At 35.9% G+C, this 21660-nt stretch overlaps 3 protein-coding genes across 4 annotated transcripts; 1 reads left to right on the forward strand and 2 right to left on the reverse strand.

Annotated features, from left to right (window-relative positions):
• Positions 1-1328: 1328 nt before the first annotated feature.
• Positions 1329-10926, forward strand: LOC138321334 (microtubule nucleation factor SSNA1-like). The gene is made up of 3 exons (XM_069264962.1): positions 1329-1484; positions 4924-5123; positions 9701-10926. The coding sequence occupies exons 1-3, from the start codon at positions 1433-1435 to the stop codon at positions 9812-9814; spliced, it is 366 nt and encodes a 121-aa protein (XP_069121063.1). The 5' UTR covers positions 1329-1432; the 3' UTR covers positions 9815-10926.
• A 2227-nt stretch (positions 10927-13153) lies between these two features.
• On the reverse strand, positions 13154-21660 carry LOC138321333 (uncharacterized). 2 transcript variants are annotated; one of them, XR_011208315.1, is made up of 3 exons: positions 21388-21660; positions 16218-20065; positions 13154-14524 (listed from the first exon to the last, which is right to left on the reverse strand). XR_011208315.1 is itself a non-coding variant. In XM_069264961.1 (2 exons), the coding sequence occupies exon 1, from the start codon at positions 17507-17509 to the stop codon at positions 16235-16237; it is 1275 nt and encodes a 424-aa protein (XP_069121062.1). In that variant the 5' UTR covers positions 17510-19505; the 3' UTR covers positions 13154-14524; positions 16218-16234. The 2 variants fall into 2 exon arrangements, 1 of the variants encoding a protein (XP_069121062.1); XM_069264961.1 differs by lacking the exon at positions 21388-21660 and having other exon boundaries at positions 16218-19505.
• On the reverse strand, positions 14146-15093 carry LOC138322238 (uncharacterized). The gene has a single exon (XM_069266282.1). The coding sequence runs from the start codon at positions 15091-15093 to the stop codon at positions 14146-14148; it is 948 nt and encodes a 315-aa protein (XP_069122383.1).

The raw sequence follows: 21660 nt of genomic DNA on the forward strand, positions 1-21660 counted from the left end.
CGAATGCTGTAGTTGCCTGGAGAAGCAGGAATACAGTATATCTATCATCACGTTAACGATTGGGATGTTCAAGCGTTTCCACGATGCACACCAAGCTACGTACCTTCTGGTACATAGGTATCCATCTATTATACGAGTAGAGTCCACAATTGCACATATGAAAAGTTTAAAATAAATCATTACCAAAAATGAAAAATACGAAGACCATATAACTATATGGATCTTAGGACAAGTGAGTTACACGTGGTTGCCGTAATTAAAATACACAGGGTGTGTTTCACTTAACATTTTTCAACCAATTCAAATAGTGTTTTTTTCCGGATATGAGTGTGATCGTATGATATTTACTGTAGGATGTCCGTATAAATTTGTTGTTGATTAATACACTTCACTAATACTTATTAACTAGCGCACGACACATGTCGGTTTTGGTAAAAAAATAAAATAAAAATAAAATAAAATAGGGAGCTTGTAACCTTGTGACTTTTTAACATAGTGTAAATAAAATAGAAGCAACAAAAAACATTGCTACATGTGTACATTCACACCAATTTGAGCCTTTACTGCTTGCATGGCAAATTTTATTCTACCCTGTACATGAGACTCGCATTATTTAACGAAGAATTGTCACTGAACCTCACTCAACATGACAGAGTTCTGTTTTGTTAACCTTACATGAGTAATTGATTTTATAACTGTTTGTTTTTTGACCCGAATGGATATTCTTACACATCTGCAAATGCCATTTTCGATAAGATCGCATTTTTTACAAAGCAAAATTAACTATATATAGAGAAACAAACATATTGTTTAAGGCTCTGTTATCACCAGAAACCACGGTTTTGTCCATGCAGAGATTCATGTAGATCTACTTTAAAAATCTCTCTCTCTCTCTCTCTCTCTCTCTCTCTCTCTCTCTCTCTACGATAAAACGTATTCTTGTGACTTTTCGTTATGGTGTTTTTGAATGAAAGGACGAACGTCTTCACTTTTCCTCATTTATCATTTTTTCCCTGAAAAGTTTTTATTTTTAACGCAACGTTAGTTGCCAGTGGGCTAAGGGAGGTAACTCTTACATTTAGTTAAATCTCGCTTTATCATAGGTAAGATTTATTTTGAGTGTGTATTTCACATTGCATTTATATTCACTGCCTATTTTGAACAGTACATATCAGTATTTAATATTCGAAGGCAGTAAAATTACTTTAATGGTTATATTATACAGTCGTTGATTTTTGTCAAAGCCATAGTTATGTTGCTGTGACAAAAAATTATCCGGATATTATGTCCATGATTGGGTCTACTTTTACATGAACCAACACAGAAATCAGTGACGTTTTACGCTTATCAACAGCCCTGTGTAGACGGAAAGAACAAGTTACAACGCGCCAAGAGGAATTCAAGAGAGGAAAAATATACAGCTGTCGCTGAAATGTCGCAGCAAGGTGCTGCTCTGCAGAGCTACAATAATGAATTAGTTAAATGTGAGTGTTTAATTTTCATAAATCGTATTTTGTTTGTCCAAAGTGCCATTGTTTACTTTACTTTTCGAATCGACGGCCTGTATAGTGTCATTATGTGATTGTTGATATATCGGTATCGGTTATATATTTATATTCAAAGTGTATAGAATGTATATGTATCTGTGTCTGATTGTAGGTCTACTCTGAATGTAATTGTGAAATTGTACAGTTGCTGAGAATTTATCGATGTAGATGGTCTTTAATACATTATGCCATTCGATTTGGTCACCCAATCCTCTTCCCCTTTAGGTAGGGGAAAGTAGTCAAATTTCGGACACCTTAATTGTAAAACCTTTGTATGCTTGAAACCTATCCACATACCCCCATAACTGAGGTATGAGCAGAAAGAGAATTTTCTTTTCTTGCATTTATCACTTGAAACTCGACACAGATACTAAATTTGTGTTATATCAGGCCAAAGTAATCAGCAATGTATAACTGTTCGAATTTCAGACAGGGGTGTTCATAATTCGGACATAGGGTGTTCAAATTTCGGACAGCAATTAAAAACCAATTAAAATAAGTATGATTTTCATATAAAACATGTATATTGTTACATAATCATGAATTTCATGTGAGCAAATGTATATGCATTGAAATAAAAAGTTTGTTGAGTTTGTTTAGTTAATATAATATATATCTTTTGTAACTTTCATCATATATACCCAGATTTTGGGCTCAATGTGTAAGTACCCTTAAAGGCTTTAGCTGATAAACATGTTCCCTTGTCTACTTGCACTTTTATTTCTAGGATATAACTGGTTACCCTAGTTACTACTTTTACATTTTTATTGATTTTATAACTAAGGAAAGCTCTGAATTACTAAAATCCATTCAGAACTTTACAAATGTTATGAAAATCGAACAATATTTAAGTATTTATTGATTATTTGGACTGTTCCAAATAAGGAAATTTTCATATTAGTAATGGGTGTTCAAATTTCGGACACCAAACTTTATATAGGTATAGTGATGGTTAATTCCCACTGTATTGTTTATTTTTTACTCAAAATACAAAAAAAGGATATGTTTAACAAAAAAAAATAAAAAGTTTAATGAACACACTGAATAAGACATGTTTGACATGGAGTTCAATATTGCGTCATTTGACAAGTTCATTTTTGTATATTAAATCGCAGAAAAGGTCGCAGTCACATATTCACATTCAAACTTACCATACAAAATATAATGCTCACATATCTGTTCTTCAATCTTGTTAATTTCCAATTTGAAAGTAAAGCATAGGTCAGTTACAATGACTTTTTATTAAATATCTGGACTATTTTATGAGTTTTTAAGTATTTTTTAATTACTGTCCGAAATTTGAATCCGTCCGAAATTTTACTACTTTCCCCTACTTAAAATGCAAATGAAAATATGAAAACTGCAGGTTTCTTTATTGATTACTTTTCGAAATTGATTGATTGCTTACTTAAGCTTCTTACAACCAGTTTAGGAATGGCTAGTCCACTTTTGGTTCTATAAGCGTTAGGCTGTCCCCTTATTTTGTTTATCTATTTCTAAGCATACTACTGTAAGGTGCTTATTGGATCGAAAACGGTAAGTATATATATTTGTCAAATAAGTCTACTGGCATTCGATTTTGAGACAACGAAAGTACTTGGACATGTTATATTTTTTCACTATAACTTTTTTCGATGCTAGCTAGTCATTTGGTTATTTTGACTATAGTAAACCCCAAAATTTTACTAGCCAACTATTAAATCACTATGCGTATCAAGTCCAAATAAAATATTACAACTTTTTTACCCAAATTACAGTCTGGATGCAATGCTTTCGTAAACACATATTCTCACAAAATGATGCATCTAGACTGAAACAATCGCATAAAAAATGCACTCAAAATGTGTTGAAAAATGCAATTGACCATGTGCACTGTGCACGGCTCATGTATTTATACTATTTAACAATTTTAATTGAATTGGGAGCCACTAGTCCAATTGTTAGTTCATTACATTAATACAATTGGTACTAGTAGTCCGGCTATAAAATTACTAGTCATGGGCATCAGACTAGTGCTTAAAGTCACAGATGGCTATAAATAAATATATTTCATGTATTTTGTCAAATTATCAATTAGCTATCAAACTTTTGTTTTGATAGTATTTTCTTGATACTATAGAAGTTTGTAGGAACTACCAATGTATATCGTATTTGCTCTTTCTTCAGATATGTTTGAAATATTTCTCCTTTATTTGTTTTTTCAAATGGACGACTACACCTAGCTAACATGCAGTGTAACAAAACTATGACACCAATTTGTTCTTTATTTTTACTTCATAATTTCACTCACAAATATCATAATGATATAACATTAAATATATATCTTAAAAATTAAAATTAAGCGATATGAAATTTAGTTACAAATATTTTCTGTGGAGTTTTCAAATATTTTTCAATGTTCACAGAGAATTTTCAAAAAAAATATTGAAAAAAAACCCCGACGATTCATAATTGATTGTAATAGAAGATGTTGTATGATGTGTCAAAGTATCATTGTTTGATCTGACAGCAGTCTTTATAGATCTGCAGAGTACATTGTGGTGGAAGTAGAGAATGTCAAATACACATTTGTGTAAACTTAAAGAGACAATTCACTCAGGCAAATTCTTTTACATAACCAATAAGCAAACTATAGCATAAATGTATTGTTCTACATTTCTTATGAAACATATAACGTAAAACATTGACAAATTCCACAACATTGTTAAGTATTTTAATTAATATCGTTGAAATATCAAATCGTTGATCAATACGATTAAGCAGGTACAATATTAACTATGTACCCATACCCGAGCCAAAGTCACGCACGTTAAACAAATGAACTACATAACCACTGAGAAGGTGATAAAATGATTTTTAGGCAAGACAATTCACCTAATAAGGTAAACACACTACTGTCAGAGCGATTTGAGCAGTTCTAGCCAAAAGTTGCATTACTTTACGAGCAAGGGACAGGGTTCGGCATACAAGAAGTTCGACCACAGTGTATAATGGCGGACAGCGAGCAAGTTTGAATATTTCACACACGTGTCACCACCATAGGCGTTTCAGGCATATCACAGTAAAACTGACTGATGTAATTTCCATTAGAAGTTGTTTTATCTAATATATATACAAATTTTAATGTTCTCTTAGACTGAATTGTCCCTTTAATTTCTTAGGCATACATTGTAAATGTCCATAAAATATTTGAGAATTTAGATTCACATGCAAAAAAAAATCATTAAGGTTTCTAAGTTTTTGTGTTAGGTATGTATTACAATGTGCATCTATTTTGTCCACACTTAATCTTTAATCATGAATTGCTTATCATGAACATTCTCACCTATAGATATATCAATCATTATTATGATTTATTCTTTAACAACAATTTCAGGTATAAATGATTTGTGTCACAAACGTGATGACATTCACAAACAAATTCTTCAAGAGGAAGAAGAGAAACAAAAACTGCAGAATGACATTCGCATCCTCACGGAACGATTGGCCAAGATTAATGAAAGTCTGAGTAAAAAGATGGCATCTCGAAACGAGTTTGACAAGACAATAGCAGAAACTGAAGCTGCTTACATGAAGGTAAATAATATTTCATTTAAAGATAAAAATATTAAGCGACTGATTTATGAAGGGCTGAGTACTTTTCAGTAAGAGGTAGTAAACTGTACAATACAATATGATATAGGTTCTTCTTTATATATCACCATGCCAGACCTTGACAAATTTGAGATTACTTGGAGTGAAATATGTATTTTCAATGTTCTAATGACAAATGCCTTTTATTAGGTCATCTGACCGAAGGTCAGGATGACCTATTGTCATCGTGTTTCGTCCGTCGTCGTGCGCCGTGCGCCGTCCGCCGTCCGCCGTCCGCCGTGCGTCGTGCGTAAACTATTTATACAAAAGCCTACTCCTCCTAAACCCTTGAGTGAATTACATCCATATTTGGTGTGAAACATCCTTGGGGAAGGACAATCATATTTTATATAAATGAGATAAGTCCGACCCCTAGGGGCAGAGGGGCGGGGCCCCAAAAGGGCAAATTTTCTTAATTTAAGCTTTTAAATTCTACTCCTCCTTCATCCTTGGATGGATTTCATCCATATTTAGTGTGAAACATCATTGGGGACCGACAATCATATTTTATATAAATGAGCCTGGTCCAACCCCTAGGGGCTGAGGGGTGGGGCCCCAAAAGGGCAAATTTTCTTAATTTTAGCTTTAAAATCCTACTCCTCCTTCATCCTTGGATGGATTTTATCTATATTTGGTGTGAAACATCATTGGGGAAGGACAATCATATTTTATATAAAAGAGCTTGGTTCGACTCCTAGGGGCTGAGGGGTGGGGCCCCAAAAGGGCAAATTTTCTTAATTTTAGCTTTAAAATCCTACTCCTTCCTCATCCTTGGATGAATTTCATCCATATTTGGTTTGAAACATCATTGGGGAAGGACAATCATATTTTATATAAATCAGTCTGGTCTGACCCCTAGGGGCTGAGGGGTGGGGCCCCAAAAGGGCAAATTTTCTTAATTTTAGCTTTAAAATCCTACTCCTCCTTCATCCTTGGATGGATTTTATCTATATTTGGTGTGAAACATCATTGGGGAAGGACAATCATATTTTATATAAATGAGCTTGGTTCGACTCCTAGGGGCTGAGGGGTGGGGCCCCAAAAGGGCAAATTTTCTTAATTTTAGCTTTAAAATCCTACTCCTTCCTCATCCTTGGATGAATTTCATCCATATTTGGTTTGAAACATCATTGGGGAAGGACAATCATATTTTATATAAATCAGTCTGGTCCGACCCCTAGGGGCAGAGGGGCGGGGCCCCAAAAGGGCAAATTTTCTTAAGTTAAGCTTTTAAATTCTACTCCTCCTTCATCCTTGGATGGATTTCATCCATATTTAGTGTGAAACATCATTGGGGACCGACAATCATATTTTATATAAATGAGCCTGGTCCGACCCCTAGGGGCTGAGGGGTGGGGCCCCAAAAGGGCAAATTTTCTTAATTTTAGCTTTAAAATCCTACTCCTCCTTCATCCTTGGATGGATTTTATCTATATTTGGTGTGAAACATCATTGGGGAAGGACAATCATATATTTTATATAAATGAGCTTGGTTCGACTCCTAGGGGCTGAGGGGTGGGGCCCCAAAAGGGCAAATTTTCTTAATTTTAGCTTTAAAATCCTACTCCTTCCTCATCCTTGGATGAATTTCATCCATATTTGGTTTGAAACATCATTGGGGAAGGACAATCATATTTTATATAAATCAGTCTGGTCTGACCCCTAGGGGCTGAGGGGTGGGGCCCCAAAAGGGCAAATTTTCTTAATTTTAGCTGGCCCACTTCCTGTTTTCAGGTTTTGGTCTCCGATCTCAATGATTTTATAGGGGTTTAATTGATGCCGAACAACATACAACATTTTCGTAAAGATTTTTAGGTCATCTGACCGAAGGTCAGGATGACCTATTGTCATCGTGTTTCGTCCGTCGTCGTGCGCCGTGCGTCGTGCGTAAGACTATTTATACAAAAGCCTACTCCTCCTTAACCCTTGAGCGGATTACATCCATATTTGGTTTGAAACATCATTGGGGAAGGACAATAATATTTTATATAAATGAGCCTGGTTCGATCCCTTGGGGCTGAGGGGTGGGGCCCCAAAAGGGCAAATTTTCTTAATTTTAGCTTTAAAATCCTACTCCTCCTTCATCCTTGGATGGATTTCATCCATATTTGGTGTGAAACATCATTGGGGATGGACAATCATATTTTATATAAATGAGCCTGGTCCGACCCCTAGGGGCTGAGGGGTGGGGCCCCAAAAGGGCAAATTTTCTTAATTTAAGCTTTAAAATTCTACTCCTCTTTCATCCTTGGATGGATTTCATCCATATTTGGTGTGAAATATCATTGGGGAAGGACATTCATATTTTATATAAATGAGCCTGGTCCGACCCCTAGGGGCTGAGGGATGGGGCCCAAAAAAGGGCAAATTTTCTTAATTTTAGCTTTAAAATCCTACTCCTTCTTCATCCTTGAATGGATTTCATCTATATTTGGTGTAAAACATCGTTGGGGAAGGACAATCATATTTTATATAAATGAGCCTGGTCCGACCCCTAGGGGCAGAGGGGCGGGGCTCCAAAAGAGGAAATTTTCTTTATTTAAGCTTTAAAATCCTACTCCTCCTTCATCCTTGGATGGATTTCATCCATATTTGGTGTGAAACATCATTGGGGATGGACAATCATATTTTATATAAATGAGCCTGGTCCGACCCCTAGGGGCTGAGGGGTGGGGCCCCAAAAGGGCAAATTTTCTTAATTTAAGCTTTAAAATCCTACTCCTCTTTCATCCTTGGATGGATTTCATCCATATTTGGTGTGAAACATCATTGGGGATGGACATTCATATTTTATATAAATGAGCCTGGTCCGACCCCTAGGGGCTGAGGGATGGGGCCCAAAAAAGGGCAAATTTTCTTAATTTTAGCTTTAAAATCCTACTCCTCCTTCATCCTTGAATGGATTTCATCTATATTTGGTGTAAAATATCATTGGGGAAGGACAATAATATTTTATATAAATGAGCCTGGTGACCCCTAGGGGCAGAGGGGCGGGGCTCCAAAAGAGGAAATTTTCTTAATTTAAGCTTTAAAATCCTACTCCTCCTTCATCCTTGAATGGATTTCATCCATATTTGGTGTGAAACATCATTGGGGAAGGACAATCATATTTTATATAAATGAGCCTGGTCCGACCCCTAGGGGCAGAGGGGCGGGGCTCCAAAAGGGGAAATTTTCTTAATTTAAGCTTTAAAATCCTACTCCTCCTTCATCCTTGAATGGATTTCATCCATATTTGGTGTGAAACATCATTGGGGAAGGACAATCATATTTTATATAAATGAAATAGATCCGACCACTATGGGCAGAGGGGCGGGGCTCCAAAAGGTCAAATTTTCTTAATTTAAGCTAGATCCTACTCCTCCTTCATCCTTGGATGGATTTCATCCATATTTGGTGCGAAACATCATTGGGGAAGGACAATCATATTTTATATAAATGAGCCTGGTCCGACCCCTAGAGGCAGAGGGACGGGGCCTAAAAAGGGGAAATTTTCTTAATTTAAGCTTTAAAATCCTACTAGTCCTTCATCCTTGGATGGATTTCATCCATATTTGGTGTTAAACATCATTGGGGAAGGACAATCGTATTTTATATATATGAGTCTGGTCCGACCGCTAGGGGCTGAGGTGTGGGGCCCCAAAAGGGCAAATCTTCTTAATGTTAGCTGGCCCACTACCTGTTTTCAGATTTCGGTCTCCAATCTCAATGAAAATTGGTCTATAGGGGTTTAAATTAATGCCGAACAACATGCAAACATTTTCATTAAGACTTAGGTTTTCCAAGATGGCCGTTGGCCCACTTCCTGTTTTCAGGTTTCAGTCTCCGATCTCAAGGAAAATTGGTCTATAGGGGTTTTAATTGATTCTGAAGGGGAACTTTAGGTGAGGACAATCATATTTTATAAAGGACCGAGCTAAGACCCATGGGGATAGTATGGCTGATGTCCAAAATGGAAGCTTTGCTGAAATTTTGCTTTAAAATCCGTAAATGGGTTACAACCATATATGGATGAAGGGCTACCAAGTTTGTTCAACGAATGACATTTACCTATTTCAGAAACTTACATATTCAACTAAGGAGTTCTTGTATTGTTTATATTAATCGTTAACCAATACTTTATAATGTGACTTTGTTGTTTTGTGCAATGAGTCAGATGACCGTTAAGGCCCATGGGCCTCTTGTTTTCTCTGAATACAACAGATCAGTCAGTTTTGATAATGACAAATGCCTTTTATCTTCTCTGAATACAACAGATCAGTCAGTTTTGATAATGACAAATGCCTTTTATTTTCTCTGAATACAACAGATCAGTCAGTTTTGACTCTTTTGTGTTACTTTTATATTAAATAAAATGTTATGTTTTGTTATACCTTTGTAGAATTTGAATACCTATTAATCTTATTTGAAGACATTTTAATCATAATTGGTACTAAATAACCTCTGGCACAAGTTTTTATCCTTACAATGAAAATACAGCAAATGCTGATTTTCATATAGTTTTGTTTTTGCTTTTGCAGATATTAGAAAGCTCACAAACATTACTTAATGTGCTAAAACGGGAATCCCAAAGTCTACGAGAGAAAAGCACGGTGGGAGGTGGTACATCTCAAAGAACATTGACCCAAACGTGATCTTTATTATCTGAAGGAAGTCTGATATAACAGAGTTATTCCCCTTGCACCAATGTTTGCTGGATCACCCATTTATAGTCTCTGAGGAGCAAATGTGTATTGGCTGTGGCAGGGCCTTTACATACCCATCTGTCTAACCCCTTTGTTTGGAAAATGCTTCCCTAAATGATTTGATTCAAAACATCTTTTTAGAAATACACTTTTTTAAATGCCAAGCAAGAAATTACAGATTTCAGATGATCCGTTCGATACCTTATATTTCTTTTCCAAATGTTGTCAATTTCAGTCTGTCATTCTAAACAAAAACATTATTTTCTTTGATTATCTTTGTATGATTTTATGTGAAAGTGACAGAGTGAGAGACTTGTATCTTGCAAGAGAATATACCATATTGGACCAATGTTGTTGGTGAAATAATCTATGTCAAACTGTGATACACAATATAATGTATTATAGATATTATATATTTAATGATAAATATGTTCTTGGTTTTCAATTTTCTGAATCATGTACAAATTCCTTTCAATGTAAACAAGTTTCACACAATATTGAGCATAAAATTTATAATATAATTTGCTCCCATGATATTTTATATGCACTTAAAAGAGCTTTTTTCCTTAAGTTATAAAGTGAAGTGTTCTAGATAGTATGGGCAAAAACGGAATTTATCTATGCTAACTGTAGATTTGGTAGGTTCAAGAAAAGATAAATATTTTAGCACTGAAATATTACTACAGTTACATTGTTTATTTGGTCAAAGGAAATGTTAAGATGAACAGGTTACATTTGATGGCCTAGCATTTCAAATTTATTGAATAACATTTTATGTTGTATTAAATCCTCTTCTTAATGTGTTCTCACAACATCAAATTGTGTATAAATGATGAAACAAACTGTCTGTAACTGTACTGGCAGAACTGTCTGTAACTGTACTGGCAGGTTTCTTGTGCAGCATTACATGTAATTCCATGTATAAAGCCTTCTGTTTTAATCTACTGTTTTACTATAGGGACCGAAGTTGTCACTATGTAAGTAGTGTTGTGTGTAAATGGTTACCATGGATACACCCATCAAGTAAACTTAACTAGTTTTATTAGTCACTGCTGTAACTACTGTGGATACATTTTCACAGTTGAAATAGGGATACAGTTTCCACAGGGATAAATTGGTTTTATGTAACTCATGATCTTGTGGCTACTGCTTTAAGAAATTTTGTTGCTTATACATTCATAGTAACTGCTGTGGAAACATTTTCATACTAGTTTTTAGCAGTATATATTTACACACTATGCTAAATAATATTAGCACACTGATATGGATCTAGAGTTGTTGATAGTTGTATACCATGTTTTGGAGTAAATGATGTTTATGTACAAAAAAAATGTGTTTGTTTTTTTTTATTTAAAAGTGTAATCATCTGTCTAGTAGTAGCAAATCACGTAATTGAAAAAATTGATGTCCTTCATACATGTCTTCCAATAAATGGACTTTATACAGGCTTGACATCTTCAGATTAGTCCTTACTCGGAAGTAAGGTAAAGGGCAAGGTATGGAAACTCATGAAACTTGACTACATTTGTAAATCACAACCTGAATGAAAGGCTACAAACTTTTTTCAAACAAAGACATTTAATTTGCATTCAGAATCGATTTAGTAAATAATAACATGCATGAAAAAATGAAATAAATAATCTTCGACCGTTTTCAGGAACATGATATATTAGACATATATGTCTGAAAAGCAAAATATCAACCATTTTATTATCAGGAGTAAATGGGACCATAGATAACACTTAATGATCAGCATTTTAAACTGCTATAGATAGCTATGAAGCCTTTTGTGACTATTTGCTACCAAGGTTGCTCAACTGAAAATCCTTGACGAATATGTGTAGTCTGGCAAACAGTAAGGAATTTTTTATTTCATGCATGGTCAAGGAAAACGCCAAGTAAAATGATTAATAAATGTGAACCTATTCTATACGGAAACGTTACGTGACTTAAAGATTTCGCTAGAGGTGCTCACGAACCGACTTGTCCACCTGCTAGTGTTCAGGAATTAATTTTGTATATACAATGAATATAATTGGCTTAAGAATACAATATGCACAATTAGGACTAGAGTCGAACCTACAATTTACATAGGGATTATTTCTTCACGTGGATATTTCATTGACGTGAATTTAATGTGAAAGTCATGTTTAAATTTTCACGTGAAATTCATTTTTTTTGTCCCGGTTCACGCGAATAAATATTGCCTGTGTAGGTTATAAAATTGAGACGGATCAATCCGTATTTTATGGGAATTAGCGGTAATAAACTTAATTTATTATATCCAAGATGGCTCTCTGTCGTTTATCTTATTTTACGATCTGTTCAAAATTGCAATATACTTAAAAAATGGCACACGAGAGGCGAGACAATATCTGAAGGTTGTGCCAGATCCCCTTTTACTTTCTAAGAAATAGCAATGACAAACATTATCAAAATATTCATGATGCCGACCATCTTGGTCGATTCATTCCAAAATGAAATACAAATTTTTGGACAACTAGGGTCATATTCAGTACCCTTCTGAGAAATAATATTAACAAATTTGTAATGGATGAACCACAGACGAAAAGCCGATGATGATGGGCAAAAAATGTAGCTATTTATAATGCGCACAAACTGCTTTTGGTCTTCAGCTGAATGTTCACTCCTCTGGTGAATGCTCTGGATTATGTGTTAGTTGGGACACTTAAGTTTTTGAAAATGTTACAAGTAGTTGTGTGCTCTGGACTCGGTATGATATCAATGTAACCTCTAATTTGCTGGCTGTCCGTAGAAAGTTACCTACCAATTGAAACGTGCTGCTCCCAACTTTGGTTACTACTTCTTAGGGATCACCACTATCGACAGTAAAGACAGTGCATAAACAATGAATTCGGTATGTGAAACAGATGACAAAAGAATAGTTAAAAATAGACATCAATTTTAATTGATCAATTAAACGAGATTTATTGAAGTTTGATTAAGATTCCACACTTGTATATATGGTACTGAGGGATTACGTGAGATGACATAGTCGTGCGAGTGGTCAGTCTTTAAAGCAACAATAGTAAGATGTATATATGTGATAATTCTTGGGTAGGGTATGATACTATATACCCATATATAGTATATAGGGCGGGCACGTAATCCCTCAGTACCATATATACAAGTGTGGAATCTTAATCAAACTTCAATAAATCTCGTTTAATTGATCAATTCCACACTTCCATATATGGTAACTGAGTGATCACGTGAGAGTTTTAGAGCCATCTTACAATTGTTCTAATAAAACACTCAAGCCGAATATTTGATTAAAAAGAACACATTTTATTTACACTACATACATTTGGATTCTTAGATCACACATAATCAAAACTTACAGACCGGGCATGTGTAACATATGCATGTTATAAAATCTGTCTCTAAATGCTATATGTATTAATCATATGTGCCCTTCAATGGTTCCGTTTTTCGCAGTTCTAATTAATTACCAACGTCCTTCAGGATAGAGTTACTGAAAGCAGTGTCTGTTGACGTCGCTACAGTTTTTTGATAAAATTTTCTAAATACACATTCAGAGCTCCAGCCTGCAGTTTTAAGTACTGTAGAAATTGGAACAGTCTTGGCTGCATGAGACGTTGATGCTGAACGTATGCTATGTGCTTTAAAAGTATTAGTGTCAATACCAGAATTCTCCAAAACTGTCTTAATCCATCTGCTGATAGAGTCTTTTGAAACACCTCTGTGTGGCGGTATAAAGCTTACAAACAGTTTTACCTCCTTATCTCTCAATGTCTTAGTCCTTAGAATATATGCCAACAGATAAGTAACAATACAAAGATTATTATCCGCTGAATATTTCTCTAACGTTATTTCTGGAAGATGAACGCCAGGTCTGGTTTGTTTTAATATGTCACCAACACGCAGCCTGACCATATTGTCTGTGAATATGACATTATCAATATGTAGAAGATGTAATGTCTGTACGCGTTGACCAGTCAGTAGTCCCAATAAAGTAGCAGTGGACATGGTTAACATTTTCAAATCTCTCTCGTAAGGATCTCCTAGAGATTTAAGATAATTCAATACAATCTGAACGTCCCATGTATTGTTATATCTGGGTAAGCTTGGTCTTATATTAAAAGCTCCTTTCATAAATCGGTTAATAAGTACACTAGATTGAATATTAGCATTGCCCTTCATAAGAGCTATAGCGGAGATAGCTGACCTAGCAGAATTTAACGCACTATACCCCATACCCGCACTATGGAGTGATGTGAGGAATTCCAACACATTTTTCACATTTGGAGAAAATGGATCTTTCTGTTGTCTGTCACAAAATAACAACCATTTTCTGTGATAAGTCCTGTATTGTCGTTTTGTCGAATCTCTCCATGAGTGTAGGATAATGTCGGTTGTTTTAGACGAAATTCCCTGACTTTGGATGACTTCCCCGAGATTCTGAAAGCAGTCAGATGAAGTTTTAGCAGTAATGGATGCGTCATTTCTCTGTCTTGCGGCAAGACTAGAATATCCTTTTGAACTGGTAAGAGTCGAGGTTCTGCTATCACTAACTGTAGTAATCGAGGAAACCAACACTGAGTTGTCCATAGTGGCGCAATTAGTATCACCTCTGCTTGATCCTCCTCCACCTTTTTCAGCACTGATCCTAGCAAACTGAAAGGAGGAAAAACATATGAATATTCATTCCAAATGAATGAGAAAGCATCAATAGCTATGGCTCCTGGGTCTGGTCTCCAGGACACATATCGTTCAAGTTGGTGATTTAACCGCGATGCAAAGAGGTCTACAGTTGGCTTTGTGAACAACTGAAACAATGCTAAGCACACATCTTTGTTTAACATCCATTCTATGTCTATATTGAAATGTCTTGATTCATGATCAGCTAAGGTGTTGTCAACACCTGGCAAGTGAGCGGCAGTCAGCCAGTTGTTGTTTTGTTCTGCCCACAACCATATCTGTCTCGTAATGTCATTACAAGTCACTTTTGTACCCCCTTGCTTGTTCAGATATGTGACAGCAGTCATATTGTCCACGAACAACTTGATGTGTGCATTCTGAATGTCACGACAGAATGTCTGTAAGGCCAACAGAACAGCTTTCAACTCTAATATATTAATATGCAAGTCTGTCTCAGAGTCTGACCACATACCGCCTGTAGATTCTGTAGTGTCAACTACTGTAGCCCCCCATCCATATCCTGAGGCATCAGATGTCAATGTCATTTTGGGGGGTTTTAATGTCACTTCCTTGCGTTAATTGATTCAATATTTTCTATCCACCATATTATGTCCTCCTTGGAAAAATGTGAAATTTGCATGTCCACATCATAATTTCCTTTAGATTGCCTAAGATGAAAGTTTTTGGAAATTTCTAATTGTTTGTAATGTAAGGCAGCATATTTCACTCCTTGCTCACAAGCCACCAAGGTGCCTATCAATTCCGAAAATTGTCTAATAGTACAAATTTCTCTATGTAAAAAAGACTCGCACAGTTTCCTAACTTTAGTAGCTTTGTCAGTCGCTGGTTTTACAGTCATGTCCACCGAGTTCAAAACAAATCCTAGATATGTAATACACTGTGAAGGTTCCAGGACAGACTTGTCAGGGTGAACTGTAAACCCTAAGGAATCCATAAGAGTGATGGTGTCAGTCACATTGTCCAGACATAACTTATGCGAGTCGCCCAATAAGAGTGAATCGTCAATATAACTAGTGTTGATATGTCCCCATTTCCTTAATGTCGAAAAAACACATTTCATGATTTTTGTAAAGACACGTGGTGCACAAGCTAACCCATTTGCGAGGCAGGTAAATTGGTAAAGTTGTTCTTTCCAATAAAATCTCATAAACTTCCTGTCACATTCATATACCGGAATGGAATAATAGGCGTCCTTTAAGTCAACTGAGGCAAAGAAACAATTTTTCCTCATCAACAGTATAGCCGACTTTAAAGTATCCATTTTAAAATGATGATGTTCAACAAACTCATTAAGGAAGCTTAAGTTTAAAATAATACGAATAGTTCCATCTTTTTTCATGCGAGGAAAAATGTTAGAAATGTATTCTCCCCTTGTATGATAGGTTGGTTCTATAATGTTTTTATTAATAAGTATAGGAATCTCTTTGTCCATTAGTTCTCTTTCTTTAGAAGGAAAATTCAGAGGTCGTGGAACTCTAGTCTGTTCTGGATATTGTTCAAATTCAATGGAATACCCATTAACACCATTCAATAGCCAGGCATCAGAAGTTATCTTTTCCCAATTATATAAAAAGCTGGCTGTTTTACCCGAAAGAAAATTGTCCGGTGTGTTGTGGAGCTGAGACATCAACAGGGATTGGGAGCTTACCTGTAGCTTGGACAATTCTAATCTTTTTGATTTTGTCGGCCCCTTCTCTGTAAAAAAGTCCCCCGGCTTTGACTAGCTGGTTTTTGATAGGGAGAGCTTCTGAAGTGGCCTCTGTTTGAGTGAGAGAAACCTCTGCTGCCATGGAAGTTCTGGTGGTAACTTCTCCCAAAATTCCCTTGGTGACCATATGCATGGTAACCTGTAGCCTTGCCCCTGGTAGATTGAGTTGATGTGTTAGAAAGTCCCACTTTCTTAGACAGAGTTCTACTGTCGTGTATGTCTTTGATTTTCTTTGGAAGATCATCTCCAAATAATTCAGTTGTAACTGCATTCCCCGGCATACACAGTTTTTGGTACCTTTTGTCGAGTGAATGTTTGAAGTTATCTTTCCGTATTTGGCTGAGTTCTGTAAAAGCCCATGCCTGCATTTTTATAGCATCTGTAAGCTTTGCTACATTATCTTTAACAGAACGTCCGGTGTTGCCTCCCTTGGATGCGGTTATTAAATTGTCTGTAACCTCCAACACTGGGATAGTTGCCTTTGCCATCATTGCTTGTACTTTCTGCAAAGATTTATCTCTAGTTTTGGCGAAGGATTTGGCTTCTGTCCAAACCTCGATGTTTACTTTCGGTGTTGTTAGGTTAGGGCAGTTCGCAGGTCTATTATACTTGGCCTTAGTGTCATTTAGGCGGTGTGTCCCTATCATTGTCCGAAAGGCCCCGTTACACGAACTGGCAAGTTTATCATTGATGTTAGGCCCACAAGCCTCCTCACTGTTATAGATCTCCTCCATGTCTTTGAGGAGATCCTCTACATCAGATTTATCTTCATTGCAGTCATCAATTTCATCCAGAATTTCGTTAAAACCATCCTCTGGCTCCGAAGATCCTTCATCTTCATAGTTTTCATGGGCGCCGCCATCTTGGAACGGCCCCGGATGTTGGTAGCTCCGCCCACTATCAGAATCTCGATCACACACAGGGGAGTCGCCCCTCCTACCAGAACAGCCAGCTCTCCGGCCAATTTGCCGTTCCATTGAACTAGTTCCTGTGTGTATGGCTCCAGAATCGATCTGTTCCCGAATATCTTTCACCGAATACACTAGTTTATCAATGCTCTGCAGTGTCTGAACTTGTGACTGTAATAAAAGTTCAATACTCGACGGATGATCATCGTCTTTCTCACTATTTACAGTCCCTGTTGCACTGGGTGACTTAGCGCGGTCAGCCTCCGTAGCCATCGTAGTATCGGTGAAAACAGCAAAAACGTTCCGATCACTTCTTAAAGTCATAATATCGAAACACCATAGCTATGATTAGCATATACATGTAGACTCTAATAGTCTATAAATCACTTGGACTCTCAAGTCGTAAGACAATTGGCACTCAGGCCTGACAGTATGTAAACAATGGCACTCAGGCCCTGATCGTGTCTATTATTGGCACTCAGGCCCGATCAAAAACATTGTTCAAAATACCAATTCCAGAATTCTTCCGTAAAAACAGGTGCGTGTCACAATATTACTCAACGGTAACTTCTCACAATGTAGACAAGTCTTGAAAAAAAAAAGTTCAAAATCGTAGAATTTTTCACTGTGGTAAGGAACGTCCACTCGCTTCAGAAATTGACTATGTACTGACCACTCGCACGACTATGTCATCTCACGTGATCACTCAGTTACCATATATGGAAGTGTGGAATTGCTTTAAGATATTGAGCATGTGCGATTGTCCAAGTTAGATAAATCGTACCGCTGGTTATCTTTGCATAGATAATATTGAGACGTCTCTGCGTAACGCATTACATAATAACAATAATTAATTAAAGAAGAGAAAAACACTGCAGATATCATATTATTGATAGACAGGGATTGAGCAAGCGTGATTGTCCAAGTTTGGTTAAATATACTGCCAGTTGTTTTTGTGGAGATGCTATTTTCGTTATAATAGGAACCAGTGACACGTGAAATTATAAATTACCAATTTAATGAATTTTTAAAAGATCTAAGAAAATAATCGGTTGTACGGCATTTCCTGATCACATAGATTGTATAACTAAGGAATTACTTAAAGCACAAGCAAAAATGACGTTGAGAATACTTTCAGATAGATAACAATTTCCAATAATAAAACAAACAAAATGTAAACAAAGCTCAAACTTTAACAGAACACGTCACATAAAACAGATAATAATATAAAGGAAAAAATGCTTATAAAACACACAAATATAGAAGGACAAGCTTAACAACAAATAAATGCTAAAATAATGCTTATATACATGTTTATGTATTTAAACAATGCTCCAGATGCTGACTAATGCGCCGGGTGATCACACATTAATTATAATGTGTGATACTCCTATGGATGCTAAATTAATAATTATCTAGATATATACATAGCTCCTTAAATAATGTTCCTTAATTTGTACTTCACATAATACAATACAAGTTCACATATGTGTGTACAAATAATTATCTTGTGTTCTTAAAAAGCGTCCGCAAGTGCCATACAGCGTTTGCTAGGAAAACCTATTAGTGTCAAATCGAGATAATTAACGCGTTCAAACGAGAAAGCTAACGCGTTAACACGAAAAATAATTCTTTTATATCACGTTACAACGATATAACTAACGCTAAGAGATGATTGTCTTGTTTTAACGAGCAAAATATTTCATTTTATATTTCAAAGTAGGTTTTCGAAGTCCGCAGATTTCAATAATAGGCTTTCGAAGTCCGCAGATTATTTAATCAAAATAAATAAATATATTGTCATGAAGAAACATGATATGTACAGCTCAGATAACTTATCAAATGAAACTCAATTTGATATATCAGAATCCAAAGTAGAATCTAAGTGGATCTATTGTAACTTGGAGTATATACATTTATATTCAAAATAACAGTCACGTTTCAAAGTACAGTAAAGTACGGTTAATTACTCAGATGTACATCGTTGTACAAATATTGAAAACATCTTATATATAAAAATAATTACAGGAACATTGACATGACCATTACTGCGTTATAACCATGTTGATGTGTTTGTGTGTGTGTTCGTTATTTAACGTGTTACTGTACACTCCACAAAAGACATAATGGGTTTTGATTGATGTTTTATAACATCATATATAGAGCACTAACGTTTGCATCCGAACTGCCATTTATATAGAAACACTTTTCGACAACATTTACACAAACTCACAAATCTACACTCACAAATCTATACACTTATCCAAGAAACCTTGTCAGAACACTCCAATATTTTTTATCTGGAATTATTAAGATATTAAAATATTTCTTTAACAGCCGTTAAGTCAGAGGACTGTAAACTCTCTGATTCTGTATTTTCTTCCCCTTCACGGAAAATTTCTTCTTTCTTATTAGTTTCTTCGCTCGGATCCGATTCCCCATGGTCAGCAGACCGTGAAGTAAACTTTAGTTTGTTTCGGTTCGTTAGTTCCTTCCTTTCCTTCATGGATTCTGTTTCTGAACCAAGATGGTTGTGCTCTATTGTATTTCGTTCGGTTGGGGGAGTTGTTTCGCCAATCGCAGCTTCAAGCACAACTGATGGGATGCGATTTGGAGTTCTGAGAGCCGGTGTGAAAGTAGGGGTATTTCTGTAATAGATCGTCTCAGCCTTTTGTTGTGTATTACTGCCATTACAAACGGGTACAGACGGAGGCCCCACCGCGGGAGTACTGAGCAATGTCTGCACGGCTGGAGAAGGAACATGGTCGGCCGTTTTGGTTTGAGAAGATTCTGATTCTGTCGATGGCGGGGGTGGCGTTGGTTTCGGTAATGAGGCTGTGTTTATCTTTATGTCTGATGAAGAATTTCCTTTTACCAATGCTACAACAACAAAAATAACAACTTATAGTATCTTACGTTATTAAGTTCCGTTCAAAATGACTTGGAAGATGTGATAACATACATTGAACATGCTTAAAAACTAATCAATAAATATATCCATGATTTCTACAAGACAGACAAAGATGATGTACAGGCTTACCACACCATACTGTTTTGATCACAAAATTATGCTGAAACGTATGATTTGTCAACAAAACAGTGGACTCAAAGGCTGTTTTCACCATCAAGAGAAATACTATAAAACAAAAATAATGCTAAATTTCTGAACTGGCCTCGATTTCTCGAAACAAAAGTGCAGACTTAAGTCAAAACTTAAGTTTTTCTCCTTATGTAACTTATATGAAAATTTATGACTTAAATCGGTTTTTGACTTAGTTTGTTTCGAGAAATCGGGGCCTGGTGATGTTTATGACCTTTTCCTTATGTTTGCATTAAAAATATAACAAATACGTATACATTACGCATAATTATATAAGCTAATCAATTTATAAAGTTTCAAGCGACCCACTACACTCATGTTTTAAAATACTATCGCAAAATATATGTGGCATTAGTTCTAATATTGCTTGTTTTGTACTGAAAAGCGACCCCAATGAAAGAGTATGCCTACCTTGTAAGAAGAATCAGGTATGATATAAGATATTGGTGAAGTTACTGTTACATGGTCGCATATTCTATGCCGGTACAATGTACATCCTCAAATGACACTTATTTGAATGTATTTTTCTAATTTTCATAGCGGCTATGAATAGCAGAAGCTATCTACATATATCCCGTGAAGCGCGTTAGCGCTCCTCGGAAGATACAAAATTGTATGTAGATAGATTATTGAAAGGTTATTATATTATATTTTAAATTATGACACACCTATACGACGAGAAACGAGATTAATGGAACAGCTGGATGACAAAGACGTTCCCTAACGTCGCGTTTTCAAGCTTCCGCCTTCCGGTTGACTTTTTTTTCACAAATGACAAACGATAACAAGAAATAAAATATAGTTAGAATTAGATTTGATTGACTTATTACAATAAACCTTAGTTGATTTTATATCAGGAAAACAACACATTAAAGATTATACATTAAAATATTGTGGGGGACTATTTTTTATTGATATGAAACAGGCGTATTGTTTGGATCAGCTGATCCATGCACGAGGATCGTTGTATTCATAGTGTATTCATAGTGTTTTCATAGATAAATGAAACGAATTTAAACCTGGTATTTACCACACCAATAATCGTGTCCATTAAATCCCTGTATGAGATGTTTTAGCGACACTTTCGACGGGTAATACTTACCGAAGTAGTTGTTTTTGCGTTTCTCGTATTCCATGTGCAGCATCTGTACCAGATGGGTCTGTGTCCTATCCCTCTGGATCGCCATAACAAATACATCATATGCATCAACCCCTTTCTTCAACAATATGTCAATCATTACACTTGCTCGTTTTCTTCTTGTCTTTTCGTATTCAATCTCCTCTTTGTCCTCTTCGTTTATTACAAACTTTGATCTCATATAATCCATATATCGTTCTGGATTCATGTATTTACATAAAAAGTCTCTCTTCTCTT

Source organism: Argopecten irradians, chromosome 4 (assembly GCF_041381155.1).
Source record: "Argopecten irradians isolate NY chromosome 4, Ai_NY, whole genome shotgun sequence".
Classification (NCBI taxonomy): Eukaryota; Metazoa; Mollusca; class Bivalvia; order Pectinida; family Pectinidae; genus Argopecten; species Argopecten irradians.